At 37.9% G+C, this 26,366-nt stretch overlaps 1 protein-coding gene across 4 annotated transcripts in view; it reads right to left on the bottom strand.

The window, feature by feature from the left end:
• Positions 1–26,366, bottom strand: part of LOC101400558 (neutral ceramidase) — a 119,845-nt gene that overhangs the window by 62,419 nt on the left and 31,060 nt on the right. For all 4 annotated transcript variants that reach the window (XM_087432201.1, XM_087432200.1, XM_004439997.2 and 1 more), the window contains 5 exons: positions 25,819–25,995; positions 24,388–24,515; positions 23,226–23,303; positions 4,435–4,555; positions 2,501–2,626 (listed from right to left, as the gene is read on the bottom strand). In XM_087432201.1, the coding sequence (XP_087288327.1) occupies positions 2,501–2,626; positions 4,435–4,555; positions 23,226–23,303; positions 24,388–24,515; positions 25,819–25,995 (630 nt within the window). The remainder of the gene's footprint in view (positions 1–2,500; positions 2,627–4,434; positions 4,556–23,225; positions 23,304–24,387; positions 24,516–25,818; positions 25,996–26,366) is intronic.

Genomic DNA, 26,366 nt, shown 5'->3' on the forward strand with positions numbered 1-26,366 from the left:
AGAAAAAACCATATTAATAACATTTGATCCATTCATATTGAATTGGGTTTTCTCTTATTTGCAGTAAAAAGCATCCTATATTTGTGTCAAAATCATCACATCATACACCTTAAACTTATACAATGTTATATGTCAATTACATCTCAATAGAGTGGCAAAAAAAAAGCATCCTAATGGATACATCATGGAATACAGATGAAAAAGGTAATTCACCAAAAAAGAAAATGTAAATTGCCATTCAATATTAAAATATGTTCAACTTCATGAGTAATTAAATACATGTTTAAACTACAAAGAAAGAATTCTTTGCATACTGTGTTGGCAAAAATTGAAAGACTAACAAACCTAGTGTTGGTGAGAGTTTGGGGAAACTGTCACTCATGTACTGTGGGTGGAAATGTGACTGAGAGAGCATTTGGGCAATGTGTAGTGTATGTTCGAGGTGCTTTCTCTTTGACAGCAAACTCACTTTTAAGAATTTGTCCTAAGGTGAAACTCATACACGTGTGAAAATATTTATGACAAGCATAGTGACTATAGTATGCTTACATGAAGGGAGGAAAAAAACAAGGGAGAGAGAGTGTGAAGGAAGAAAGGAGGGAGGGAAAGAAAACACTCAGGGGATTGGGTAACTAAATTATGGTACTTAAAATTGAAAATTATGGAGTTAGTTTAAATGATGTTTTAAAGTATATTTACTGGAAATAAGGAAGAAGGTTACAGAACAGCATTACAGTATGACCTCATTTGTGCAAAACTGTACATGGGTATATACACGTAGAGGCATAACAAGTTGTCCGGAAGGACGTTCGTTAAAACATTAACAGTGAGGTTAACTGTGGGCTGAGGAGGTACTTCTTTACATAAGTTTTATTTTCTGAACTTTTCAATATTGTTTGGATTTTTAACAAGCATATATCACTTTTTAAAAAACGTTAAAAGTTACTTTCTAAATTCAAAAAGTTATTTTCTTAGAAACCGCATTAAAGAAGAAGACCTGGCAACGTTTGCCCATTTCCCTCTTTGTCTTAAGCGAATCGTAGTTTTGTTCAGAAAGTCATCTCTCCCCTGCAGTCAATGATCTCATTCCTGGTTCCAGGTAAGTCTAAGGTGATCATGGTGATCCCTAGGCCTTGCCAAAGACTGGTCAGGCTTAAGCCAATCAACAAGTACAATTCCCCCAGCAACTGCTTTGGCCCAGGCACTGGCATATGGCAAAAACTGACCCAATCAGACGGAAGAGGACTTTTACTCCCTGGTTGAAGTTTTCTTTCTCTTCTATTGTATATGGGGGAAAAAAGCATATACTTTCCTCACTGCTGACTGCATCTTGCAAACATGAGGGGAATAGAGAGAAACAGAATTCTGTTGTGGGAGGGGCTATGATTTTTGTTGTAATTTTTTCTGATTGTAAAGCAAAGTATGCCCATTGGGTAAAAAATATAAAAATGCATAAATAGAGTAAAAATAATAAAGAACTAAAAATCAAATGGAATAAACGCCACCTATAACAGTGCCAAATGGTTAACAATTCAGTGTGTTTCACTTTGTCTTTTTACTGATACATTTATTTTCAAAACCACAATCATAATGAATATGCAGGATTAAATCCTGAATTTCTTACTCAGCATTGTGTATTATGAGCTTTTTCTCACATTAAGTATTCCAACAAGACATTAAATTGATGTATAATATTCTATTGAAAATAAGTATCATAATTTATTTAACCATTTCATCTATGAATTTTGGAATTTAACAAGTAATCTTAAAATTTAATGTGAATTAATAATGTGTGAAATTTTTGCAAATAAAGGGTAACAAAGGAAGACTTTCTATATAAAAATAGTAACATATAATATAAAAGTATAGTTGTTAAAACTATATTGCTTATTGGGTGGGGCTGACTAGAACACAATAAATAGCCCAGAAATAATGTTTAATAAAACTAATATAACAGGTGAAATGTTCTATAAACACAAAGAACACAAACCCAGAAACTAGTATCTGCTGCTCACGTCAAAGTTGAAAAAAATCTAAATGAACGTGCAGGGGAAACGGTTAAATACATGACAGTACAGCCTTAGTTGTTGTCTTTAAAACTTACCACACAGATGTGTATATAGTCATAAAAAGATTTTTAAGATAAATTAGATGGAAAACTCTGTGAGAAATGTCTCAGGCAGACAGTTTTTGGTACTAACTTGTGACTTCAGAAATGCCAAGGCAAAATGTTTCAGACTGTCCAATTTTGGGGAAGGATATTTAATCTCTGACATTTACTAAATTGTCTCACCATTCAAAACACTTGACAGTCAATCAAATGGAAAACTATAGTTTTATCCAATCAAAATTCAGTGGCTGCCTTTGAGAAGAGCAAATGCTAGAGGTAAGTAGACCAGCATATACTTGAGGAATACATATTTGTAAATTAATGATGAATATTTAAACATAAAATGTACATGAGACGCAAAAACAAAGATTTCACTTCGTAATTACCTACCCCTCCGATGGGACAAGAGCTATTGGCATTATCACAAGACTCTCCCGTGTTGACGCAATGTGGGCCAAGAATATTGGGGGACACATCTCCCAGGTTTGATGAAGCAAAAGCTGCTACATATGGTCCCTGCCAAAAGAAACATCCAACGGCCTTTTATTCTTTCCCATTTCCCACAATGACTTCTATTAAAAATGCGAACATTCAATCCACTCCGGTGAACTATTCAAAATCATTTATATACAATAAAAGGAGGATGTACAATATTCTAAGAATTTTTTTCTGGAAAGGCTCACATTGCAGTCAGCATACATATTATTACTCATGATATTCCAATTATCAATAAAGCTGCTTTAAGTAGGAGTGTTTCAAATTTGTGCCTCAAACAAAAACACTTTGACAAGAAACACAATGTGCAACAACAAATTATAAAAGGCTGAAACGTCAATCTAGTCTCTGCTGTTGTACCTGGGGAGCTCAGAGATCCATCTGCCCTTAAAAATAAATATCCTATTGGTTCAAAAAGAGAAGAGACAATCCAGATTTTGCTTTTGCACAATTAAACCTAAATATAGCATCCACCATCCAGTCCTGCCCTCCATGTATCTTTTCTCTACCTCTTCAGTCTGAAGTAACAACACGTAACCTTTTCGAGGAGTGTGAGGCATTAACGTCAACCCAAATGGTCTACCATTCTACCTTAAATGTCTTAAATTTTCTTAGGGAAAGAGATAAACAAGTATCAGAGATCATATGTCCTTTTTTAATAGTGAAAAGATAATTTAGGGGCCAGCCATGTGGTGTAGTGGTTAAGTTCAGCACACTCTGCTTCCGTGGCCCAGGTTCATGGGTTCAGATCCCAGGCACGGACCTACGCACGGCAACTCACATACAAAATAGAGGAGGATTGGCACAGATGTTAGCTCAGGGCTAATCTTCCTCAAGCAAAAAGAGAGGAAGATTGGCAACAGATGTTAGCTCAGGGCGACTCTTCCTCAGGGAAAAAAAAAAAAAAAACAATTTATCTCAAAATGCCTAGCACCCAGCCAGTGATCATAAATGGGACTATCCTTTCTTTTCCCTAAAATGCAGGCTAAAATGAAAAAAGAGTTTTGTCCACAAGGAGCTAAAAGACCAGACCAAATGTTCATGGGGATAATATCTTTGTAATGAAACATTTATTCTAGGCAAGGGCCTGGGGCTCCCATCCCATCATATGTTTTTCTGCATTTGTGGCTTGGACACTGGGATCAAGCAGAGCAGGGTCTCTCTTCCCACTCATCTATCTGTAATCAATAACTTACACAGAGCTGAGGAGTTGCCTGGCATGCACGGACTGGGTTCCAGGGCCCCCATCTCTGATCCCATCACTCACTGCATTTCAAAGTTACAAAAACAAGTTTAATAGATTAGGGTTGTCTCTGGCTTAGGCCTTAGTGCAGGGAAGTAGACACGAAGTCCTTAAAAGAAAAGTCACCACTAAGAGGGAAGTCTGGACCAGCGAAAAGGACTCATCACCTGTCATTCAGGTTCTTACTCTATCAAGAGGGTGCTTAATACTTTTACAGCTCTGAAAACAAAAGCAAATATCAACACACACTCCCAAGTTGACCAAAAATTATTACATATTGCAAAAATCTTTAACTTGCCCTTCCTTATCCAACAAATTGTAAGTTTACAAAACCATCAATATAAGTAGATTTGACACAAAATTTCTTAGTCATTTTTACTTTTAATTTTCCTACTAGGGAGGATGGAGAATTCTTTCTATCCAAGCATATCAGTGTGACGTCCATGATGACACTTTACTCTGAAGATTTGAATCAGCTATTCTGAATATTGTATGAATGATGATACTCAATGAATTAGTATTGAATTAATACTCAATGAGTATTATTCATACTCAATGAATAATACTCAGTGACATAAATTCTCACCTCTCCAGGTAGATATCCTTTGTTCTTTTCTTGCTCGAAAAGGTAAGATGCATAGCCCATATTGTCGCTATTTACAAGGTGATTGCTGTTGTTCATGCTGACTGGGTGGATGGCAAACCAGCTATAACAGAGCAAGAAGCCCTAAGTCAGTGAAGAGAACTAGGTAACTGGGGCCAAAAATGATGACTGGGATCTTAAGTTTTCTCCTTCAAGAAAAAAAATATTTTAATGATAGGCATTTCACATTTAGTTTCTTTCATTGTTAATGAGATTAAATCACTAATAATATACTCAAGAAGTCTGATCATTTAACTTAAATTAAACATACAAAACTCTATCTTTATGAATATTTCACTATCATCATCTTCACTATAAGCTTTTAACAAGAGCTAAGACTGGTCAGTTACCAGATGATAAACTTGAAGAATTGTATTGGACAAAAGAATTGTAAGGACAAAAGAATTTGTCCTTCAAGACAGGCACACACATGATAATTACTCAAATCAATCCAATCCAATTCAGTGGACATTTACTGAGAGTCTGCTGTGTGCCAAGCACTGAATAAACTACAGTTTACTCTCAGAATCTTGCAGAAGACAAAGATGTGAACAAATGGCTTTAATACAGTGTGACAAAAGTTATAAAGAAACAGGCATAAAGTGTTTGGGGACGACAGATGACTAGAAATTAATTCTTAAGGGCATGCTAGGAAGAGGGAACAGCAGAGTAAATGCACAGAGGTGTGAAAGAGGATGTGATGCATAATTCAATATATCCTTATGCACAGTAATACCTTGTTTAAGTGTAGAGCTATACAGTTTACAAGCTAATTTCACATCTGTTACCTTATTTGAACTTCACAACAACCCTGAGAGATAGGCTGTTATTACCTTCACTCTGCAAGGTGTCTCAGAGAAGCAGTATGGTGGCCCACTTGTCACAGAGGACCAAGACTCAAGTTTGGGTCTTGTGACACTTTGTTCAGTGGCCTTCGTAGGATCAAACCTCCACACAGGTGAAAAAGATGTTTACAGAATGGGAGGCTGTAAGCAGATTAACTTAAATGCTGAAGAAAAGAGAGATGCCAATTCATAATGTTTTGGGCTAATTTAGAATTTTTAAAAATCTTTCATTGATCTAATTCTTCTCTGAAAACTTAAACATTTCAGCTTACATTCCTACCTAAGTAATCTAGTGCACAAAACTGAACATTTACTCAATGACTAGGGATGTTTTTGGACTTCAATTTCCTCACTCAGAATTCAGTTCTCACTGCCCAACAGATATATATGTAGGTCAGAGGTGGCCAGCACAATGCCCACGGGGCCTGGGTAGGTAACGTAAACGAGTTAGCTGGTGGGTGCAACAGGGAGTGGTGTGGACTGTGGCAATCCGCAGGCATTTGCCTGGTCTGAAGGCTACAGCCTCTACTATGCTACAGCCAAATGTTGCCTTAGGGGAATGTAAGCCAGTGCTGCCAGACCTTCCTATCTTTTCAAAAGAAACCACAAATCCATATTTTTGTGAAATATTTATCTATTTAAAAATTCTTAAGGAAGTAAATGGCATGGAGACAAAGGAGGGGAACTGTTACAAATTAAGAGACTTAAGGGCCGGCTCCGTGGCTTAGCGGTTAAGTGCGCGCGCTCTGATGCTGGCGGCCCGGGTTTGGATCCCGGGCGCGCCCCGAGGCACCACTTCTCCGTCCAGCGCGAGGCCGAGTCCCACGTACAGCAACTAGAAGGATGTGAACCTATGACATACAACTATCTGCTGGGGCTTTGGGGGGAAAAAATGAATAAATAAAATCTTTAAAAAAAAAAAAAAAAAAAAAAAGAGACTTAAGACAGTAGCAACAAACGTAATTTGTGAACTGTGTTTAGATTCTGATTCAAACAAAACAACTGATATTGATACAATCAGGGAAAATTGAACATAGACTGGTTTTACATTATATTAAGAAATTATTTTTAATTTTTTTGGTTGTGATAATGGATTGTAGTTATATTTTTTTGTTTTTATCTGGTAGAGATACACACTGAAATATTTATGAGTGAAATGATACGATATCTGTTAGTGCTTTAAAACACTCTAGCAAAACAAACAAACAAAAGGGAGCAAAGGGATGAAACAGAATGGCAGAGTATTGCTAATTATTGAAGCTGGATAATAGTTACATGGAGATTCATTAATGGCTAATCGTTCTAAATTAGTATGTAACTGGTCATGTTGACATCCATTCCAAGTTTTTTTAAACAATGTTAAGTCAAATCACCAGTCTGTAGGCTGAATTCAGTCCCCAAGATGTGTATTGTGCAAAGGTACAGAAGCTTAGGCTGAAGGTAGTTCTAAAGTCATCCCCTTGAAGTTACTTGCAAGGTTTCCACATTTTTAAAAACCCTTATATTAGTTTCTTTTTTGTGGTTTGTCTCTTTCTTCTAAAACTCAAGTGCCAGGGCAAATTCTAGTCAACTAGTGTTATCCAATTAGTTGGTGTCCACTTTTTTGTAGCTTTACTCCATTTGGTTTGAAAGGAAAATGGGGTGGGGGCAATGACAGTTTCATGGTTCCCCAACCAAAATATTTCTGTCTAATATGATCACACTGAGGTCAGCCAGTTTTCCCAGAGTGCAACATTTCCACTGCAATCAAAGGAAACCTGTAGGACAATTCTATCAACATTATCATTTAGCACTGATCAGGTAAAGGATTTTATATATAGGATCTCATTTTATTCTCACAAGAACCTTTGAGTCAGATGCTATCATTATCCTCATTTTACAACTAAGGAAATGAAGTCTCAGAGTGATGAAGTAACCTGACAGTTGTAAGTCAAGAAGCAGGGCTATGAATCCAGGTTTGTCAGACCATAAAGCCCATGTTCTTATCTGCTATGGGATACTGGCTCTGTCCCTTCTGTTCATTCACTTGCTCATTCATTACACATTAAGTTAACTTTGACTCTGTGCCAGGCACTGGGGACATAGAAATGAGTGAGGCATCATCTTGCCCTTGAGAAATGCTTCACAGAGGTTGTGACATTTGAGCTGGGTCTTAAAAGATGAGTAGGAACTTGGCAAGGGGATCCCTGGAGAAAAGTCATTCATAGCAAAGGCATGGAAATGGGAGGGGGTGCAATGCGTTCAGAGAATGGATAGTCAGGGTGGCCACAGCAGAACAGATAAAGGCAAGGAGAGGTGGTGGTTGTTCCATTCATTTAATCAACATGAATTTATTAGTAGCCAAGTGTTTGGTTGGCATTGTGTTAAACCCCAAGGAATGTAGAGAGAAATCAGGTGTGTTCTCTACCATCAAGGAACCATGATAGTACCCGTGGAGAAAGCAAATGCTAAGAATTTTGCTCTACTAATTGGATTATAGACTTGAATTCTTATTTATTTCATTTATTTACTTCCATTTATTTTAGACCTTAGAAAATTAGTTGAACTTTTTCTCTACAAAACAAAAAAAAAATAAGTATTCAAAAAAGTTATTTGAATTTCAGAATGAGAAGATGCTGTATTTTTCCTCCTCTGCCCTTTGAAATATGTGCTATTAAAATATGAAGCTTCTCACAGCAACCAAAGTACTATGGTAATAGATGAATATTTATAAAGATATGCAGAAAGGTGGTAATTTAAGTTTAAGAAGGCTGTACTCACAATTTATTTTATCTGGTCAAAAAATATTCATCAAAGCAAAGTTCAAAAGAGAGGAAGAAATGTTTAGGTAGTTTCAAAAGAAGTTAGAATACAGACATAAAATGATGAACGTGTCCCAGCTAATAAACATTTTTAGATAATGATTATGTCACAGCCAAGATGTACAGTAGAAAGCAGGGCTCATCTTGAGTCAGCATGATGCGATCAAGAGCACTAAGGAAAATCAAGAGATTTGAAATCTTATGCTAGCTTGTAGCAAAGTTAGTTAAAATTTCTGGATTTCTGTTTCCTGAGACTGAAAAAGAATAGATTTTAACTATGATTTGTGAATCAGTAAACTATAGATTAATACAGAATATTGTAATTATTTTCTCCTCCTGTGTAATTGAGGCATTTGAAGCAAAAGATCTCTAGGGCCTCTTTCAGTTCAGTCATTGTGTGCTTCCTACTTTGAAACAGAAAAGAAAAGCCAAATGCAAACTTGAGCTTCTTAAATATTCTAAAACAGAAACAAACCCATCCCAGGTTCCATGTGCCCTGCACAAATGTGACTGACAAAGCAGGTTACTGGAGGCTGAAATCGAGCCCCTGCTTAGCTGAGGGAGCTTGGTAGCTGGACACCTTGGTCAACCCAGAAAAGGGAGCGCCTATGTGTGATGTGCACCAAGGTCCTATGTGCTAGCTGTGGCCCTCTCCAACCTGAATGTCCACCAATAGAGAAAGAGAATATTGTGCATCCATTCAAAGGTAGTGTTCATGAAGATGTGTAATAACCTGGGAGCTCTTTGGGTAAATAGAGTATAGGAAGCTGTGGTAGGTTAAACAAAGTTCCCCAAAAATTCATGTCTACTGGAACCTCAGAATGTGACCTTATTTGGAAATAGAGTCTTTAAAGATGCAATCAAAGTAAAGAGCAAGTGACATCATACTGACTTAGGTTGGATCCTAAATACAATGACTGGCATTCTCATAACAAAATGAAAGGAACAGAGAGACACCCAGAGTCATAAGAAGTAGGCGATGTGAACATGGAGGCAGAGATTGGAGTGATGTGTCTAAAAGCCAAAGATTGCTGGCAACCACCAGAAGCTAGGAGAGAGGAATGGAACAGACTCTCCCTCAGAGCCTCCAGAAGGAACCACCCTGCCAACACCTTGATTTCAGACTTCTGGCCTCTTGACCTGTGAAAGAATAAATTTCTGTTGTTTTAAGCCAGCCAGTCTATAGTAATTTGTTGTGGCGGCCCTAAGAAACTAAGACAGAGGCCATGGCAGCCCTAAGAAACTAAGAGGCCATGCGTTTTAGCGGCTAAGAGTATAGCTCTAGAGTCAGGTACAAGTTACTTAACCTGCTTGAACCTCAGTGTTCATATCAGTAACATAGTAATAAAAGCAGTATCTGCCTCACAGCATGTGACAATTAAAGGAAGGAATGCATCTAAGGTGCTTAGCTGGTCTATACTAAGAATGGAATAAATCATCACTATCATGATGTTGATGATGCTGATACCTATACCACAGCTGCTGCAGCTGATGGTGGTGATGATGGCAATACTCCAATGGAATACTATAAGGGAAAAAGATACAAAGCTCTGTGTGTGTGTGTGTGTGTGTGTGTATTTCCTAAGAGTAATACAATGTTTAAATATATGATGTGTGTGCCTGTGTGTATTCAACACATATATTCAACCCATCTAACATGGGCATCAAATAATTGAGGAGACTGCCCTCTTGTGGCAGAGACATGAGGGCTTACAAAACACCAATGCGCTCCTCTATTTCCCAGTCCCTCTAGCAGAGCAGGGCATGTGAATAGCTCTGGCCAATAACATGTGTGCAGAAAGACCACCTAATTTTTATTAGACTTTGTATGAGTGGGAAATGTGCACATTTAAGTCTTTAATGTGTTAAGCCACTAGAAATTCACATTCTGTCTGTTGTGGCATCTGGCATTCATTACCCTGCTTAACACACTTCTTTTTCACCTCCCTTACAGTCCTCCTCACTCCACCCCACTGCAAACTGGGGAAGGAGGGGAAAGGGTGTTTCATTGTGTTATACGGAAAGGGTATTGGGCCCAGAATTTTACCGAAGGGGCAAACTGAATTTTAAACAAGCAGAAGCCATGAATACAGAGCAGATGGCTCAGATTAAAGAAAGACAATGAACTATAGCCAGAGGAGCACTTCTGAAGGTACTGGTGAACTTGGTGGCCAGCATCCTGGAGAATCTTTCTATCATCTCTGCTCCAGAGAAGAAATAGTACATTCTCAACTACCACTTTTCTCATCTTCAAAAGTCCTGGATGAAAAAGCCCCTCTCAGTAATGTTGTTGGAGAAATATCTGGTTTGAGTGGATTTCATTAAGTGCCTGCAATCAAAATGCTCTCACACTAAATGCTACGATTAAGCGATCAACAAATGTAAAATAAAAAATGGCCAATAGGAGTATTTTTTTAATTCAGCCTAACTAACTAGGAATTGAGGAAATTGAAAGGAAAATAAGTGATTTTGCTTTGTTTGGTCTATTACTTAGTAACAATTGTACAGCATGATAATACCAAGATTGGCAAGAACACAGGAAACACTTCACTCATATTTGGGTAGCAAAGGTGTAAACCAGCAAAACCTTTCCAGAGGGCCATTAATAATAAGCCTTAATAATAAGCATTCCTCTTTGGCTCAGCAATCCCACTTCCAGGAATTTAGCTGAAGGAAATCATTGGCAAATAGACAAGATATCTGTTCAAGATGCTTATCACAGTGTATTTTATGAAGGAAAGAACTATAAATATCAAATGATTGCTGGTTAGTTGAGTACATTACCATACATCTAATGGAATACTATATAGCAACTTAAAAATGGTGATTTAAAAAATAGTAAGTAGCATTGAAAGATATTCATAAGGTGTTTCTAAATGAAAAAAAAGTTACCAAACTGTATATGCAATAAAGTCTCACTTTTTTAAAATAAAAAAGAAATGTATAAATATGATTAGGAAAATGTCTAAAAACCATTAATACAAGTTATCAAGTCCCAAGATTATCAAGTGATTTTTAAATTTTCTTTTCTTTTCTTCTGTTTTTTTTGGCTCACTGTTGAAATTTTAGAAAATATATGAATAAAAAAAGATTAAAAAAGCACTTGATACCAGCGTCATGGCGGAGTGAGCTTTCCTGTGAATTCTTCCGCCGATAAGATACAATAAAAGGAACAGTCACAGATCAACAACGGAATCCCAGACAGTGAAAAGCTAGATTGGAAAGATCCACACTGCCGCACATCTGAGTGGAACATGCTGGGTCCCCGGAGGAAGTCGGGAGAGGTAAGGAGAACTCCTCTCCCTCCCTGTCAGATCAGCATCCTGGTCTGCATGGCTCCCAGAGAGGGGGAAGGGGCGGCCCTGTGCAGGGAAACCGTAGCTCTTCGGGATCTCTCAGCCAGTGGGAAACTCCCACACAGAGGACTCAGAAGAGCCACAGGGCTACCATCAAAATCTGAGCACCCCAGAGAGCAGATCACAAGGGGTGAACGAGAAGCCCCCCACGCCAGGGACCCAGAGGGCAAAAGAGAGAACCCCGCTCCCTGCAAACCGAACCCTGCAGCTCAGCCGACCAGACCAGATCAAGCTATCCGACCAGCAGATCGCAGTGGAAAAACTGCGGATCCCAGCAGAAAAACCGTGGCAGAGTGCAGGGGGCTTAGATTACACAGCCCTTTACCACCACACAGTGGCGGCGGGCGGAAATTGCAACCAGAGATTTCCAGGATGAGGAAAAACAAAGCCAACACAGGAACCACAATGCAAAGATATATGAAATCACCAGACCAGAAGGAAAATGACAAGCACCCAGAAACCAACCTGAAGACACAGAAATCCATAATCTAGATGACAGAGATTTCAAAATAGCTATCATAAAAACACTCAACGAAATACAAGACAACACAGACAAACAATTCAATGAGATTAGGAGTTTCTTCACAAAAGAGATTGAAATCATAAAGGAAAACCAATCAGTGCTGATGGAGATGAAGAACACAATGGAGGAGATAAAGGTTAATCTGGAATCTTTAAAGAACAGAGCTGAAAATATGGAGGAAAGAATTAGCATTTTAGAGGATAGGAATACAGATATGCTCCAGATGGAAGAGGAGAGAGAACTAAGACTAAAAACAAATGAAGAAAGTCTCCGAGAAATATGTGACTCTATTAGGAAATGTAACGTAAGAATTATAGGTATTCCTGAGGGAGAAGAGAGGGAAAGAGGAACAGAGAGCCTATTCAAGAAAATAATAGCTGAGAATTTCCCAAATCTGGGGAAGGAGCAGGAAATACCAGTAAGCGAAGCCAACAGGTCACCTAAATATATTAACAGACAAAGGCCCTCTCCACGACACCTAGTGGTAAGGCTAGCCAGAGTCAATGACAAAGAAACAATATTAAGGGCAGCTAGACAAAAACAAAAAATAATGTACAAAGGAACTCCCATCAGGCTCTCAGCAGATTTCTCAACAGAAACTTTACAGGCTAGGAGAGACTGGAATGATATATTCAAAATACTGAAAGACAAAAACTTTCAGCCAAGAATACTCTATCCAGCAAAAATATCCTTCAAATATGATGGAGAAATAGTAACTCTCCAAAATAAATAAAAGCTAAGGGAGTTCATGGCCACGAGACCCCCACTACAAGAAATACTCAAGAAGGCCCTCAGGCCTGAAAAAAAGAAGAGAAAGGGAATACAAAGCTTGGAGCAAGGAGAAAAATAGGTAGATAAACTCAGAAAAATAGTAGATCTTTACCAGAATAGGTTAGCAACCACTTAAATACTAAAATCAAAGATTAAAGGAAGGAATTCACCAAAAATAAATTTAACCTCATCACTGTAAACACACAGCCACAACACAAGATAGAATAAGGTATAACAAGAACAACTTAGAAGGGGAAGAGGAAAGTGATTGAATTGACTTAGTATAAGGAAATAGGAGGCCATCAGATAATGGAATATCTCATACACAAGATTTTTTACACAAACCTCAAGGTAACCACTAAACAAATAATCAAAACAAAACCACATATGATAAACAAAGAGAAAACTAGAAGAGTCATAAGACAGAACAACTAAACTGAATTGGAAGTCCGAAACAAATGGGACAAGAAACAAAGGAAATGCAAAAGAACTGGAAAATAAGTGACAAAACAGCAACATTAAGCCCTCATATATCAATAATTACCCTAAATGTAAATGGATTGAACTCTCTAATCAAAAGATACAGAGTGCCAGGATGGATTAAAAAGCAAGACCCAACAATATTCTGCCTCCAGGAAACACATCTCAGCACTAAAGACAAGCACAGGCTCAGAGTGAAAGGATGGAAGTCAATACTCCAAGCTAATGGCAAACAAAAGAAAGCAGGTGTTGCCATACTCATATCAGACAAAGGAGACTTCAAGATAAAACAAGTTAAGAAAGACAAAGAAGGGAAATATATAATGATAAAAGGGACACTCCACCAAGAAGACATATCACTTATATATATATGTACCCAACATAGGAGCATCAATGTACATAAAGCAACTATTAACAAACCTAAAAGGAGACATTAACAACAACACAATAATAGTAGAGGGTCTTAATACCCCACTTACATCAATGGATAGATCATCCAGACAAAAAGTCAATAAAGAAATAGTAGACTTAAATGAAAAACTGGATGAGATGGACCTAGTAGACATATACAGAGCACTCCATCCAAAAACAGCAGACTACACATTCTTCTCAAGGGCACATGGAACATTCTCAAGGATAGACCATATGTTGGGAAACAAAGCAAGCCTCAATAAATTTAAGAAGATTGAAATCATAACAAGCATCTTTTCAGACCATAATGCTATGAAACTGGAAATCAACCATGAAAAAAAAACTGGGACAGTGACAAAAATGTGGAGATTAAACAACATGCTACTGAACAACCAATGGATCATTGATGAAATTAAAGGAGAAATCAAAAACTATCTGGAAACAAATGAAAATATGCCATATCAAACCATATGGGATGCAGCAAAAGCGGTCCTGAGAGGGAAACTCATAGCGATACAAGCCCACCTTAACAAACAAGAAAAAGTCCAAATAGGCAACCTTAAATTACACCTAACAGAACTAGAAAAAGAAGAAAAAACAAAGCCCAAAGTTAGCAGGAGAGAAATAATAAAAATCAGAGCAGAAATAAATGAAATTGAGACCAAAAACAGTAGAAAGGATTAATGAAACAGAGTTGGTTCTTTGAGAAGATAAACAAAATTGACAAACCCTTAGCCAGGTTTACTAAGAAAAAAAGAGAAAAGGCTCAAGTAAATAAAATTAGAAATGAAAGAGGATAAATTACAATGGATACCACAGAAATACAGAGGATTATTAGAGAATACTATGAGAAATTATATGCCAACAAATTGGACAATCTAGAAGAAATGGATAAATTCTTAGACTCATACAACCTCCCAAAACTGAACCAAGAAGAAATGGAGAATCTCAATAGACCAATCACAAGTAAAGATATTGAAATAGTAATCAAAAACCTCCCAAAAAATAAAAGTCCAGGACCAGATGGCTTCTCCGGTGAATTTTACCAAACATTCAAAGATGATTTAATACCCATCCTTCTCAAACTATTCCAAAAAATAGAGGAAGATGAAACACTTCCTAAATCATTCTATGAGGCCAACATCACCCTGATACCAAAGCCAGACAAAGACAATACAAAGAAAGAAAATTACAGGCCAATATCGCTGATGAACATAGATGCAAAAATCCTCAACAAGATATTGGCAAACCGAATACAACAATACATTAAAAAGATTACACACCATGATCAAGTGGGATTTATACCAGGGACGCAGGGATGGTTCAACATCTGCAGATCAATCAATGTGATACATCACACCAACAAAACAAAGAATAAAAAGCACATGGTCACCTCAATAGACACAGAGAAGGCATTTGACAAGATACAACATCCATTTATGATAAAAACTCTCAACAAAATGGGAATAGTAAGAAAGTACCTCAACATAATAAAGGCTATTTATGACAAACCCACAGCCAACATCATACTCAATGGGGAAAGACTGAAAGCCATTCCTCTGAGAACAGGAACGAGGCAGGGCTGCCCACTCTCACCACTCCTGCTCAACATAGTACTGGAGGTTTTGGCCAGAGCAATTAGGCAAGAAAAAGGAATAAAAGGAATCCAAATAGGTAACGAAGAAGTGAAACTCTCACTATTTGCAGATGACATGATTTTATATATAGAAAATCCTAAAGAATCTGTTGGAAAACTATTAGAAATAATCAACACCTACAGCAAAGTTGCAGGGTACAAAATCGATCTAAAAAAATCAGTTGCATTTCTGTATGCTAATAATGAACTAACAGAAAGAGAGCTCAAAAAGATAATACCTTTTACAATTGCATCAAAAAGAATAAAATACCTAGGAATAAATCTTACCAAGGAGGTGAAGGACCTATACAATGAGAACTACAAGACATTATTGAAAGAAATCCATGATGACATAAAGAAATGGAAAGATATCCCATGCACATGGATTGGAAGAATAAACATAGTTAAAATATCTATATTACCTAAAGCAATCTACAGATTCAATGCAATCCGAATCAGAATCCCAATGACATTCTTCACGGAAATAGAAAAAAGAATACTAAAATTTATATGGGGCAACAAAAGACCCTGAATAGCTAAAGCAATCCTAAGAAAAAAGAACAAAGCAGGAAGCATCACAATCCCTGACTTCAAAACATACTACAAAGCAATAGTAATCAAAACAGCATGGTACTGGTATGGAAACAGACACACAGATCAATGGAACAGAATTGAAAGCCCAGAAATAAAACCACACATATACGGACAGCTAATTTTCGACAAAGGTGCTATGAACATGCAATGGAGAAAGGAAAGTCTCTTCAATAAATGGTGTTGGGAAAACTGGACAGCCACATGCAAAAGAATGAAAGTGGACCATCTGCTATCGCCATTCACAAAAATTAACTCAAAATGGATCAAAGACCTGAAGGTGAGACCTGAATCTATAAAACTCATAGAAGAAAATATAAGTAACACACTGTTTGACATTGGTCATAAGGGAATCTTTTCAGATGACATGCCTACCCAGACTAGGGAAACTAAAGAAAAAATAAACAAGTGGGACTTTACCAGATTAAAGAGCTTCTATAAGACAAATGAAACCAGAATCAAGATGAACAGACAACCCACCAGCTGGGAGAGAATATTTGCAAAACATACATCTGACAAGGGGTTGATCTCCATAATACATAAAGAACTCACACAACTGAACAACAACAAAACAAACAACCTGATCAAAAAATGGGCAGAGGAAATGAACAGACACTTCTCCAAAGAAGATATACAGATGGCCAATAGGCACATGAAAAGATGTTCAACATCACTAATCATCAGGGAAATGCAAATCAAAACAACACTAAGATATCACCTCACGTCCGTGAGAATGGCTGTAATCACCAAGACAAAAAGCAGCAAATGTTGGAGAGGATGTGGAGAAACAGGAACCCTCATACACAGCTGGTGGGAATGCAAACTGGTGCAGCCTCTATAGAAAACGGTATGGAGATTCCTTAAAGAATTAAAAATAGAGATGCCCTATTACCCAGCCATCCCACTACTGGGAATCTATCCAACGAACCTGAAATCAACAATCCAAAGAGGCTTATGCACCCCTGTGTTCACTGCAGCATTATTCACCATAGCCAAGAAGTGGAAGCAACCTAAGTGTCCCTCGACTGACGATTAGATTAAGAAAATGTGGTACATATATACAATGGAATACTACTCAGCCATAAAAAAAAGACAAAATCGTCCCATTTGCAACAACATGGATGGGCCTGGAGCGTATTATGTCAAGTGAAATCAGCCAGAAAGAGAAAGACAAACACTGTATGATCTCACTCATGTGGAATATAAACCAACATAAGGACAGAGAAAACTGTACTGTGGTTACCAGGGGCAGTGGGGGTGGGGGGTGGGCACAAGGGGTGAAAGGAGTCATATACATGGTGATGGACAAACAAAAATGTACAACCCAAAATTTCACAATGTTAAAAACCATTAAAACATCAATAAAAAAAAAAAAACCACTTGATACAACACCAAGAGTCAACTCTAATGTAAACTATGGACTTGGGTGATAATGATGTGTCAATGTAGGTTCATCACTTGTAACAAGTGTAGCACTCTGGTCCTGGATGTTGATAGTGAGAGGAGGGTGTAGGTATTGGTAGCCAGGAGTACATGGGAAATCTCTATACTTTCTGCTTAATTTTTCTGTGAACCTAAAACTGCTCTAAAAAATAAAGTCTATTAAAAAAAAAAAGATCCCAGCCCTGGCACAGTGTCACTTCTGCCATCTTCTATTGATCAAAGCAGTCCCAGGGCTGGACAAGTTTCAAGGGAAACCATCTAGAGAAATCATCTCCACCTCTCCCCCACACACAACCCCACCCCTCATCTCCACCTCTCGATGGGGACTGGCAAGGTCACTTTGTATAGAATATGTGGGATAAGAGCTATTATTGTGGCCACCTTTGGAAATTACAATCTGCCATTTAAGCTTTTTTTTTTTTTTTTAATCTCTGTCAATCCTAAAAAGGTAAGAGAGGAAGTAAAGAGAAGCACTGAAAAAGTGACACAAATAGCACCAAGTGAAGAGGTATAGAAAAGTCCAGATATACAGTAGTCACAATTCCTGAAAATAGACTAAACTGACTCATTAAAAGACAAAGATTGTTAGAGTAAAAAAAAAAAAAAAGATATATGATATTCATAAGAGACACATTTTAAATGTAAGAACAAAGAAAAGTTGAAAGAAAATGTTAGAAAAATATACAGGGGAAATTCTAACCTGCAGAGAAATGAGTTAGCTGTATTAACATGAGAATATATGGACTTGGAGATAAAAATAAATCGTTACTAGATATAGAGTCACTAAAAAAAAAAAAAAAAAAAAGAACCACTTGATAGTCTCAGTACATGGAGATAACATTGTTAACATTTTTCATGGTATTTTAAAGCTTCTAGAGCCCAGAGTGAGTGAAACCAAGTAAGCATCCGCCTTTACAGAATGACCTTTTAGTCATGCTTACTTCTTATTAAATGTTCCACACAGGAACATGGACAGAAGAAAATGTACCTGAATACTAACCACGGTTGTCTTTGGGAAGTGTAACTTTGAGTTAATTTTTCTTTTTTTCTACTTTCTTATGTGTGTCAAGTTTTCTATGATGAGTACCCATAATTTTTATACTAAAAAAAACTTGGAAAAAAATAATAAACTTCAAAATCTATTTGGATTAAGAACTTTCCAGAAATCCGACAATCAAGTCCAATGTCTTCTGCCAGTTATGACAACTGGTTTTTACGGCTTTGGTTTCTAAACTTGGGACAAATTAAATGAACAAGCATGATTATCTCTGTTATTAGTCAGCTACCATTACCCTTGTCATCAAAAAGCCCTTAGTGAGCGCCTTCACTTTACATGGGGATGGACCAGACACAGGATGAAAACTCACTACACAGCTAAGGCCTATACTCCCCTGGAGAGCAACAACACAGACAAGCTAACAGGAAAACTGGAGCAGGGAGGCTGCATCGAGCTTCACGACAACACAGACGGGGCAGAACAGGGAAGCGCAATTCAGTGAAGGCCAGAGGAATAGAGAGCGGGCTTCACACACAAGCGTTAACACCCTTGGAGCAGGGATTTTTAAAAGACAAAGACAAGATAAGACAGAGAAAAGAGAAGAGGTCAAGAAAGGCTGGTGAAGGACAGTCTCTGAGGTTTCCACACTTTCTACCTGAGTGGAGTTGAGTAGTTTGAGGAGAGAATGTAGAGGGCAGAATAGAGAGCCATAGAGAATAGACAGTCAGACATACAATCAAGAAGTCACAGTCACAGATGGCAAAGAAGATTTACACACACACACACACCATGGCTGAGTTCTGTAAGTCAATATCATTCAAATAAATTAGTGGAATTTCGTGAATTGGGTTTTTCTAAGTGTGTATACAAATTATTCAGATAGGTTGAAAAATCACTGTCCCTGTTGCTTTCTAAAACGATTCTTTAAAGGGCCCCCTTACATGACCCCTTTCTGTAAGAGTAAAAGGATTTGCAATGTATAAAACAGAAGACAATGGAGCAATCATTCAAACACCTGCTCAGACTTTCTCACAGCTCCAATGAATAGCAGCAATTGAAACCTCTGTTTTGTTTTCTCCCTTCACAGTTTCTTCATACACATGGTGTCTTGCTACACCAGGATCTCTCAAGACGCAACTTGTTCTTCTCTGCTGGATGACAAACTCATTCTTTGAGGTGCCTTCCAGAGTCTCCCCAAGGGAATTTTGTAAATGCCACACAGCTTATATCGTAATTCAAAATTCAGAACATTCCAAACATGTTCTCCACATCTGGAGAAAAATAATTTGCTGTTTCTGCATAAGGTAATATCAGGCAAAAAGATAGAAATATTTTCCCTACATAGATAGATCAATTGGAGGAAATGGTGGCCTCACATTTGTAGAGGACTTAATGGTCATGGAATAGTTTCATGCACACAATTCTATTTCATTCCTTAAGTCATCACTCCTCCTAATCCTTCAGGAGCCCCTAACTCCCAACCTCAGCAAAATCACTTCAGTGATTTTCCATTCCCCTTGGTGTAAAGATCAAAATCTTTATCATGGCATCTAATCACTACCTCTAACTTTATCCCACCACACCCTGCTCCAATGTCCTCTGCATTCCAGCCACACAGACCTTTTATCAGTTCCTCAAATGGGCCACAGGACTTTTGCACATGCTTCTCTGTCTGTATTAAAAGTTCTTTTCCATCCTGCATTTTGCCAGTTAGTTCCTACCTTCCTTCAGTTTTCAGCTCCACTGTCACTTTCTCAGGGAGCCTTTCCCAGTCTTCCTGACCAGGTCAAATCCCTTTAAGATAGCTCTACATACCTTCCTTTCTTAGCACTTAACTCAATTATAATTATGCATGTATTTGTACGACTATTTGAATACCTTTTGTCTCTACCAGTCGATTGTAAGTTCTATAAGGGTAGCAACTACATCTATTTTTTCTCATCAGTGTATCTACTGTATTAGCTTAGTTCATGACATGTGTATTCCACAATATTTAACAAATCAGGAATAATAATCTCTGTGTGAAGAAAAGCTCTTACATCCACATTTGAGAAATGTGGAAACTGAGTCTCAGAGAGTTTAAGGTATTTGCTCAAGGAGCACAGACACAGATATTTGATTCCAAGGTATTTGGTTCCTGATTTCAAGGCCAGGAAATGCATCATTCCAAGGACTGGGAAGGATTGCATGGCACACGGTACGTGTCTAGTGCGGACTTATTGAATGAAGAAATGAAAATAAAAATGAAAGGAAGAAGGATAAATTATGAACTTCAATATGGTTTTCTGTGTGAAGAAAATAGTCTTGGCTGTGACATTGGGCAGGTCAGATCACCTTTCCAGGTCTTAGCTGAAGTTTGAACTAAATGATCTTCGTGCTGCAAATCTGAGATTCTGTGCTTCCAAACTCCTCTTACTTTGGCATTCTGTTTAACATCAGGCACCCACAGCTGTTTAACAACAGCTGAGTTACTCAGCAGCCCAGATTTGATTTTATGTTTTGGATCATTTTTTATATATTCCAAGAGCAATTATCACTATGCAACAAGAAGCAATTGCAGGAGCAATTACATCAAGGATAACATATGGCAGCTACAGAAACAATGGAAAGTTATTGCAGGGTAATAAGCACAGCAGATGGAAAAGTGTTGTTATAACCTTGACAGTTGACCCTGGGACTTCTGGATGTGTTGTATACTTATATGCAAGGAAGCAAAGAACATCTGGGCAAAAAGATAGCATTTTTGAGTTTTCTGTTGGCATTGTTAAATGATTCAGAAACTAATAAAAGGGAATCATGAATGGTCTCAGTGATTCAGCCAAGAGTTAAGTAGAAACTATAAGAGAAAAGCAACTTTCTTCTCCCAAAAAATTTGGGATACCGTAACTAGTCATAGATATATGCTCTTATCCTGACCGCCTCCTAACCAAATTCCAATCTAGAGCTAGCTTACCTTTCCAGATTCATCTCTCACCCACTCCCTGACCTAGCCCTTTCTCTGGCCTCACACTCACTGTTTTTTAATGACTCCATGAAAGCTCTTCCAGGTCCAGTCCAAACATTTTCTCTTTGAAACCTTCCACAATGCTCCCAAGTAGCACTCCAAATTCCCACAGCACTTATTTATGCTCAGGTTATAGCACTGATGGCCATCTGATTTGTGTTCTGATTACTGTCTGTCTGTCTCTGTCTCCTACCCCAATCACCTCGCTAGCCTATAAGACCCTTGAAGATAGGGACCATGCCTTATTCAACATAGTATTCTCCAAGCACACAGTTGCATGCCTGACATTTAGGAAGTCCATTGAGTTAAATGCTAGGTGGCACCTAACCAGTAGATGAATTTACTATAATGGAAGAATGAGTCCTATGATGTCAACCCATGTAATAAAGTTTATCAGGGAGTTTCCAGTGACCTCACTTTAAACCCAAAGAATTAGCTCCAATGTTAAGAATTTCAAGCACTCTGATATGCCAATAACAGAGTTTTTAGAAGAGGTAGAATATTATTCTACTTCTTACCTTTTAGCTGAAATTATTAAACTCTTTTCAATGCCAGGCACAGAACCATAGCTTTATGTACTTTATCCCATTTAATCTTCAAACAACCCTATGAGGTATTATTATTCCCATTTTCATATAGCCTAGTTGAGATGTAAGTAGATAAGTTACTTCCTCCAGGCCACAGGGTTAGTAAATGGCAGGGCTGGGATTTGAGCCCAAGTCTTAAAACCTACACCTAAAACCTAAACCCTAAACCTGAACTTCTCACCACCATGCTGTTCTCCACGCAGTTATGGGGCCAACACTGGTATCTGAACTGTGGGTCACAGTCTTTACTGTTTTTCTTCACCTCTCATTATTGTTAATTTTACTCACATAGACCCTTTCATGTAGATATTTCATAATTCTACCTGGCAAAACCTCACCACCTTTACTAACACTTATTATCAACATTTTAAGGACTCATTTTATCCCTCAATTTTAGAGATAAGAAAACTGAGACAGAGCAGTTACGTAACTTGGCCAAAGTCACATAGCTAACAAAGATGAGAGCCCAGAGTAAACCCAACCCATTTGACTCTCGCACCCAAGCGCCATCATACACTTCCTTAGAGCTTTGTGTGTCATTTGAAGCGAGGCACTGAAAATGCCTAGATGAGTTTACCAACTCCATAAACACATAGGTTTGAGTCCACATGTCAAGGCATCTGACACTGTCACCTACCCAGTCAATTCCTGAGTCAGTGCAATTGCAACGACCAAAATCACATGTGAATATAAATGCCTTCTTCTTGAAGAAAACAAGATACTCACGTTTTCTTATATATAAAAAGATACTAAAACCTGTGCCAAGCTGTAATCTTACCTTATCTGCTTCCTTTAGGTGGTCTCGGTTCTGCTTTCATCACTAATTGACATTGTCCTGCATTAGACTTAACTCTTTTAGAAAAACACAAGTAAATAATCTCAAACCCATAATCATCTGCCTGTTTGGTCAGATTGTTTTCTCACTTAACCAAGAGATAATTGTCCACCATCATAGAAGTTCCACATATGAGATCTTGATATAGTAATAAGCACTAACACTGAGTCTTTGTATCATATGCCAGATGCTGTGCTAACCTTCTTGACCCAGATCCCTCATTTACATAATCTTTTTATTAGTCCTGTTTTACAGGTGAGGAACTACGCCCTGGGAAGCTAAGAACCTTGCCCCAGAACCCATGGCTGGATCAGAAGTGTCTTATCTGACTCCCAAGTCCGGTCTCAACCATTCAACTTATTCTCAGCCTCTGCTGCCACTATTCTAGTCTCTTTTCTTACCCCTATAATTAAGGAAAGTTAAGACAGAATAAAAAAAAAATTGAATAGAATACCTGATATGACCCAGGTCGTCTCCATTCAAATCTACCATTTTTAAGATTATCATTTCCTTGTCTGTGTTTGAAGAATACCTAGTCAACAAAACAAAGAAACTTAGTCAGTTCTATGTTAAAGCCTGGCCCTTGTGTATAACAAACAGTAGAAATTGATACAAGAACACCTCTCGGTGAGACTTCCTGACATGCTGTACTCCTATGAACTGCATCCAGGACCTCATGCCTCAGCTAGAAACGAAATATACATTTTTTATGTAATATAAGCAACATTATATATGTATTTCTTACAAAAAGTATTTGTCTTTGAAATTTCCACTCCTATCAAATTTTAATGGAATTTCTTAAAAATAGCAGGGAACATGCAAGATCAAAAACATTCATGACCTGCAACTTAAAAGTGTTGTTTTATGTCCTTTCAAGGGAAATCAGAATATATTTTCTAAAAATCATCTCCTTTGACATCTATTGAAAAATATGCAGACAATTGTAAAATGTCAAGTGGTCAAGCTGCAATTGAGATATTATTTTACTCTGCCATAGCAGCCAAGTACTTCTCTTCTGTTGCAAACTGGCTCATCACTTAAAAAAATCATCATCATCATCTTCCTTAGTAGTTCCATTCAATTATGCTAGTTTTATTTCTTGCTCTTCATTCCAGTTTCTTTATTTCTTTTATCTCCTCTCTCTTGCCACATTCTCCTGGACTAAGATAATTTCTTCTGAACAACGTAATAAAGAAAGCTATTCATTAATTTAACAAATAGGTGTAACGCACATTTTTATCTCCATTTTACAGATGAAGAAGCTGAGAGCCAATAAATTAAGATAAGTAAATCACTAAAGGTTACACAATGGGGAAGTGATAAAGCTAAGATGAGACTCAATCAGTTGTGCCTGGTTCCAAGGCCCAGAGTCTTCCAAACATTCTCACGGACTCCCACGGCCAGAAAAGTGGGAAGATTCGTGCACAGGTTGGTGTGTGTTTCTACCCTCATTGTTTATTTCTGCTCATCTTAGATTATAAACATGTTTTTAAATTAATTTTAGCTTTAATACTCTTTAGGATCCCACCATATTCATCAGTAACTACTTGTTCTTAGATTTTGTTGCTGTTTCCTAAAGGAAATACAGAATTTCATTTTGATAATTTCCCCCTCACCTTGCTCTCTCTGACTGAGGATTCTGAAGGTAAGAATAAGGGCTTCGATTGATCTGTGCACCATCCACATTTCCTTTGTTGATAAAGATCTTGCCTGGTTTCATATTTGTGTGTGCTATCTCAATGCTCTGCAGGTTAAGAAAAAAAAAAGAGTTGTAAATTTAGAAATCCTGGTAAGGAGAAGGACTAAGTCAATATAAATAGACAAGCCCTGTGGACAATTTCCTTTGTCTCCAATCTGTCCCCACTATGGGATAAAAGCTGGGGAACCACACGGCTGGAGTCATTCTGGAGGTAAACAGACATGGGCTTCAGGGCTGAGACAGAGGTAGCGCTGTGTATAGGGAAGCACGGTGCTTATCAGCACCTGAGTCCTTGGGACTGCTGAGTCAGGCACATCTGCCATTTCAGATGACACGAATGGGCAACTTGACTCCTACAACACTGGATGAGATTTGTTAACATGTAGGTATTCCACCCTCCCTACTCTCTCCATCCCTCCACCCTCTAAGGCAGAATTTTTCAAACTTTTTTGACTAAGAACCACAGCAAGGAATACATTTTCCATCATAACTTAATGCACATCAACGTATGTATCCTAAAACAAAAATTCACAAAACAAACTATATCCTTATCATGTGTTACATACTCTGATAATTTCCAATCCATTCTATTTTAGTTCTTTTTTTAAATGCTCATTGCAACCCATTAAATTGATTTCAGAAAGCCATTCATAGTTTGAAAAACATTGTTGTAAAGACATTTCTGCCTTTGCCAGCTGAATCCCTAGATTTGGGGGGTGACTTTATAAGAAGAAGTAGATAAAGACTAAACCTGAAAGGTAAAGGAATGAAGAACACATTAGCAAGGATCCTATGTGAGAAAATAATAAGCTGGAAGACAGGGAGAGAGGAGTAAAAGCTACTCAAACCAGGAGTGGAAGAAGATTTGAGCTTATCGGTTCAGAGCATCTTGTCAGTCTAGAGCTGCTGCAGAGAAATGAGGATGTGTGTTTATAAATTGGATCCCTTCTTATGCTCTTTGGGAAATACAAGAAAAGATTGGAATTATTTGTAATTACTCTTGGTTCCTTGATGTGTTCCATTTCGTGTGACTTTGTGCAGAAAACAGACCATGTAGGGCCCTATAATTTATAAGGGTTACATACAAAATGTTTTCTGTGTGTTTAGACAACTGCATGAGGTTTACTGCCACAGAACTCTCTTCTCCCAATCAATCAGTACCTCATGCCTAACAGCCCACAACTCAGGACCAGAAGCAACAAGGGAGTCAGGCAGAGGAAAGAGAGGTAAGTGCTAAGACAGTGCTCAGACCAAGACCCTTAGGGACTCTCTTCATATCACCCCAAACCACTCCTAAAACACGGTAAACAACGGTAATGAACAGCTGCCTCTGGGGCTCTTTGCTCACCTTCACGATACCAGTGACCATGTACTCAAAAGTTCGATTGCTGTATCCTTCACTGGCAATTAAAAATAGAGTATACTGGAAATATCCGGCTGGACCCGAGTGTGTGTGAGTGCCACTCAGGATGACATTGTCTCTTCTGTACAGGGAGCCATATTTAATCCGCAGTCTGTTCAGGACCTTCAAGAAATGAACAACAACAACAAAAAAAAACAGAACTAAGAGGAGGAGGGATAACATAGATAGGAATTTAGCATGAGAAAAGGCTCTGATGAGCCCAATCACTGATCCATATCAACGACATCTGTCAAGTGGCCCTTCACTCTATGCCTGAGTATATCATCATAGTAACAACAATTGCAATAGCTAACATTTTATAGATTCTTGCTATGTGCAAGCACAATGCTAGGTATTACATACACCACGTCATTTAAAAATCTTTATAACAACCCCAAGAGGAAGGTATCTTTAACCCTATCTTTTAGCTGAGAACATTGAAGTGTACAGAAATTAAGTAATTTGCCCACTGATCTAATAGAGAGCAAAGCCAG

Source organism: Ceratotherium simum, chromosome 6 (genome assembly GCF_057802395.1).
Source record: "Ceratotherium simum simum isolate JZ-2026a chromosome 6, ASM5780239v1, whole genome shotgun sequence".
Taxonomy (NCBI): domain Eukaryota; kingdom Metazoa; phylum Chordata; class Mammalia; order Perissodactyla; family Rhinocerotidae; genus Ceratotherium; species Ceratotherium simum.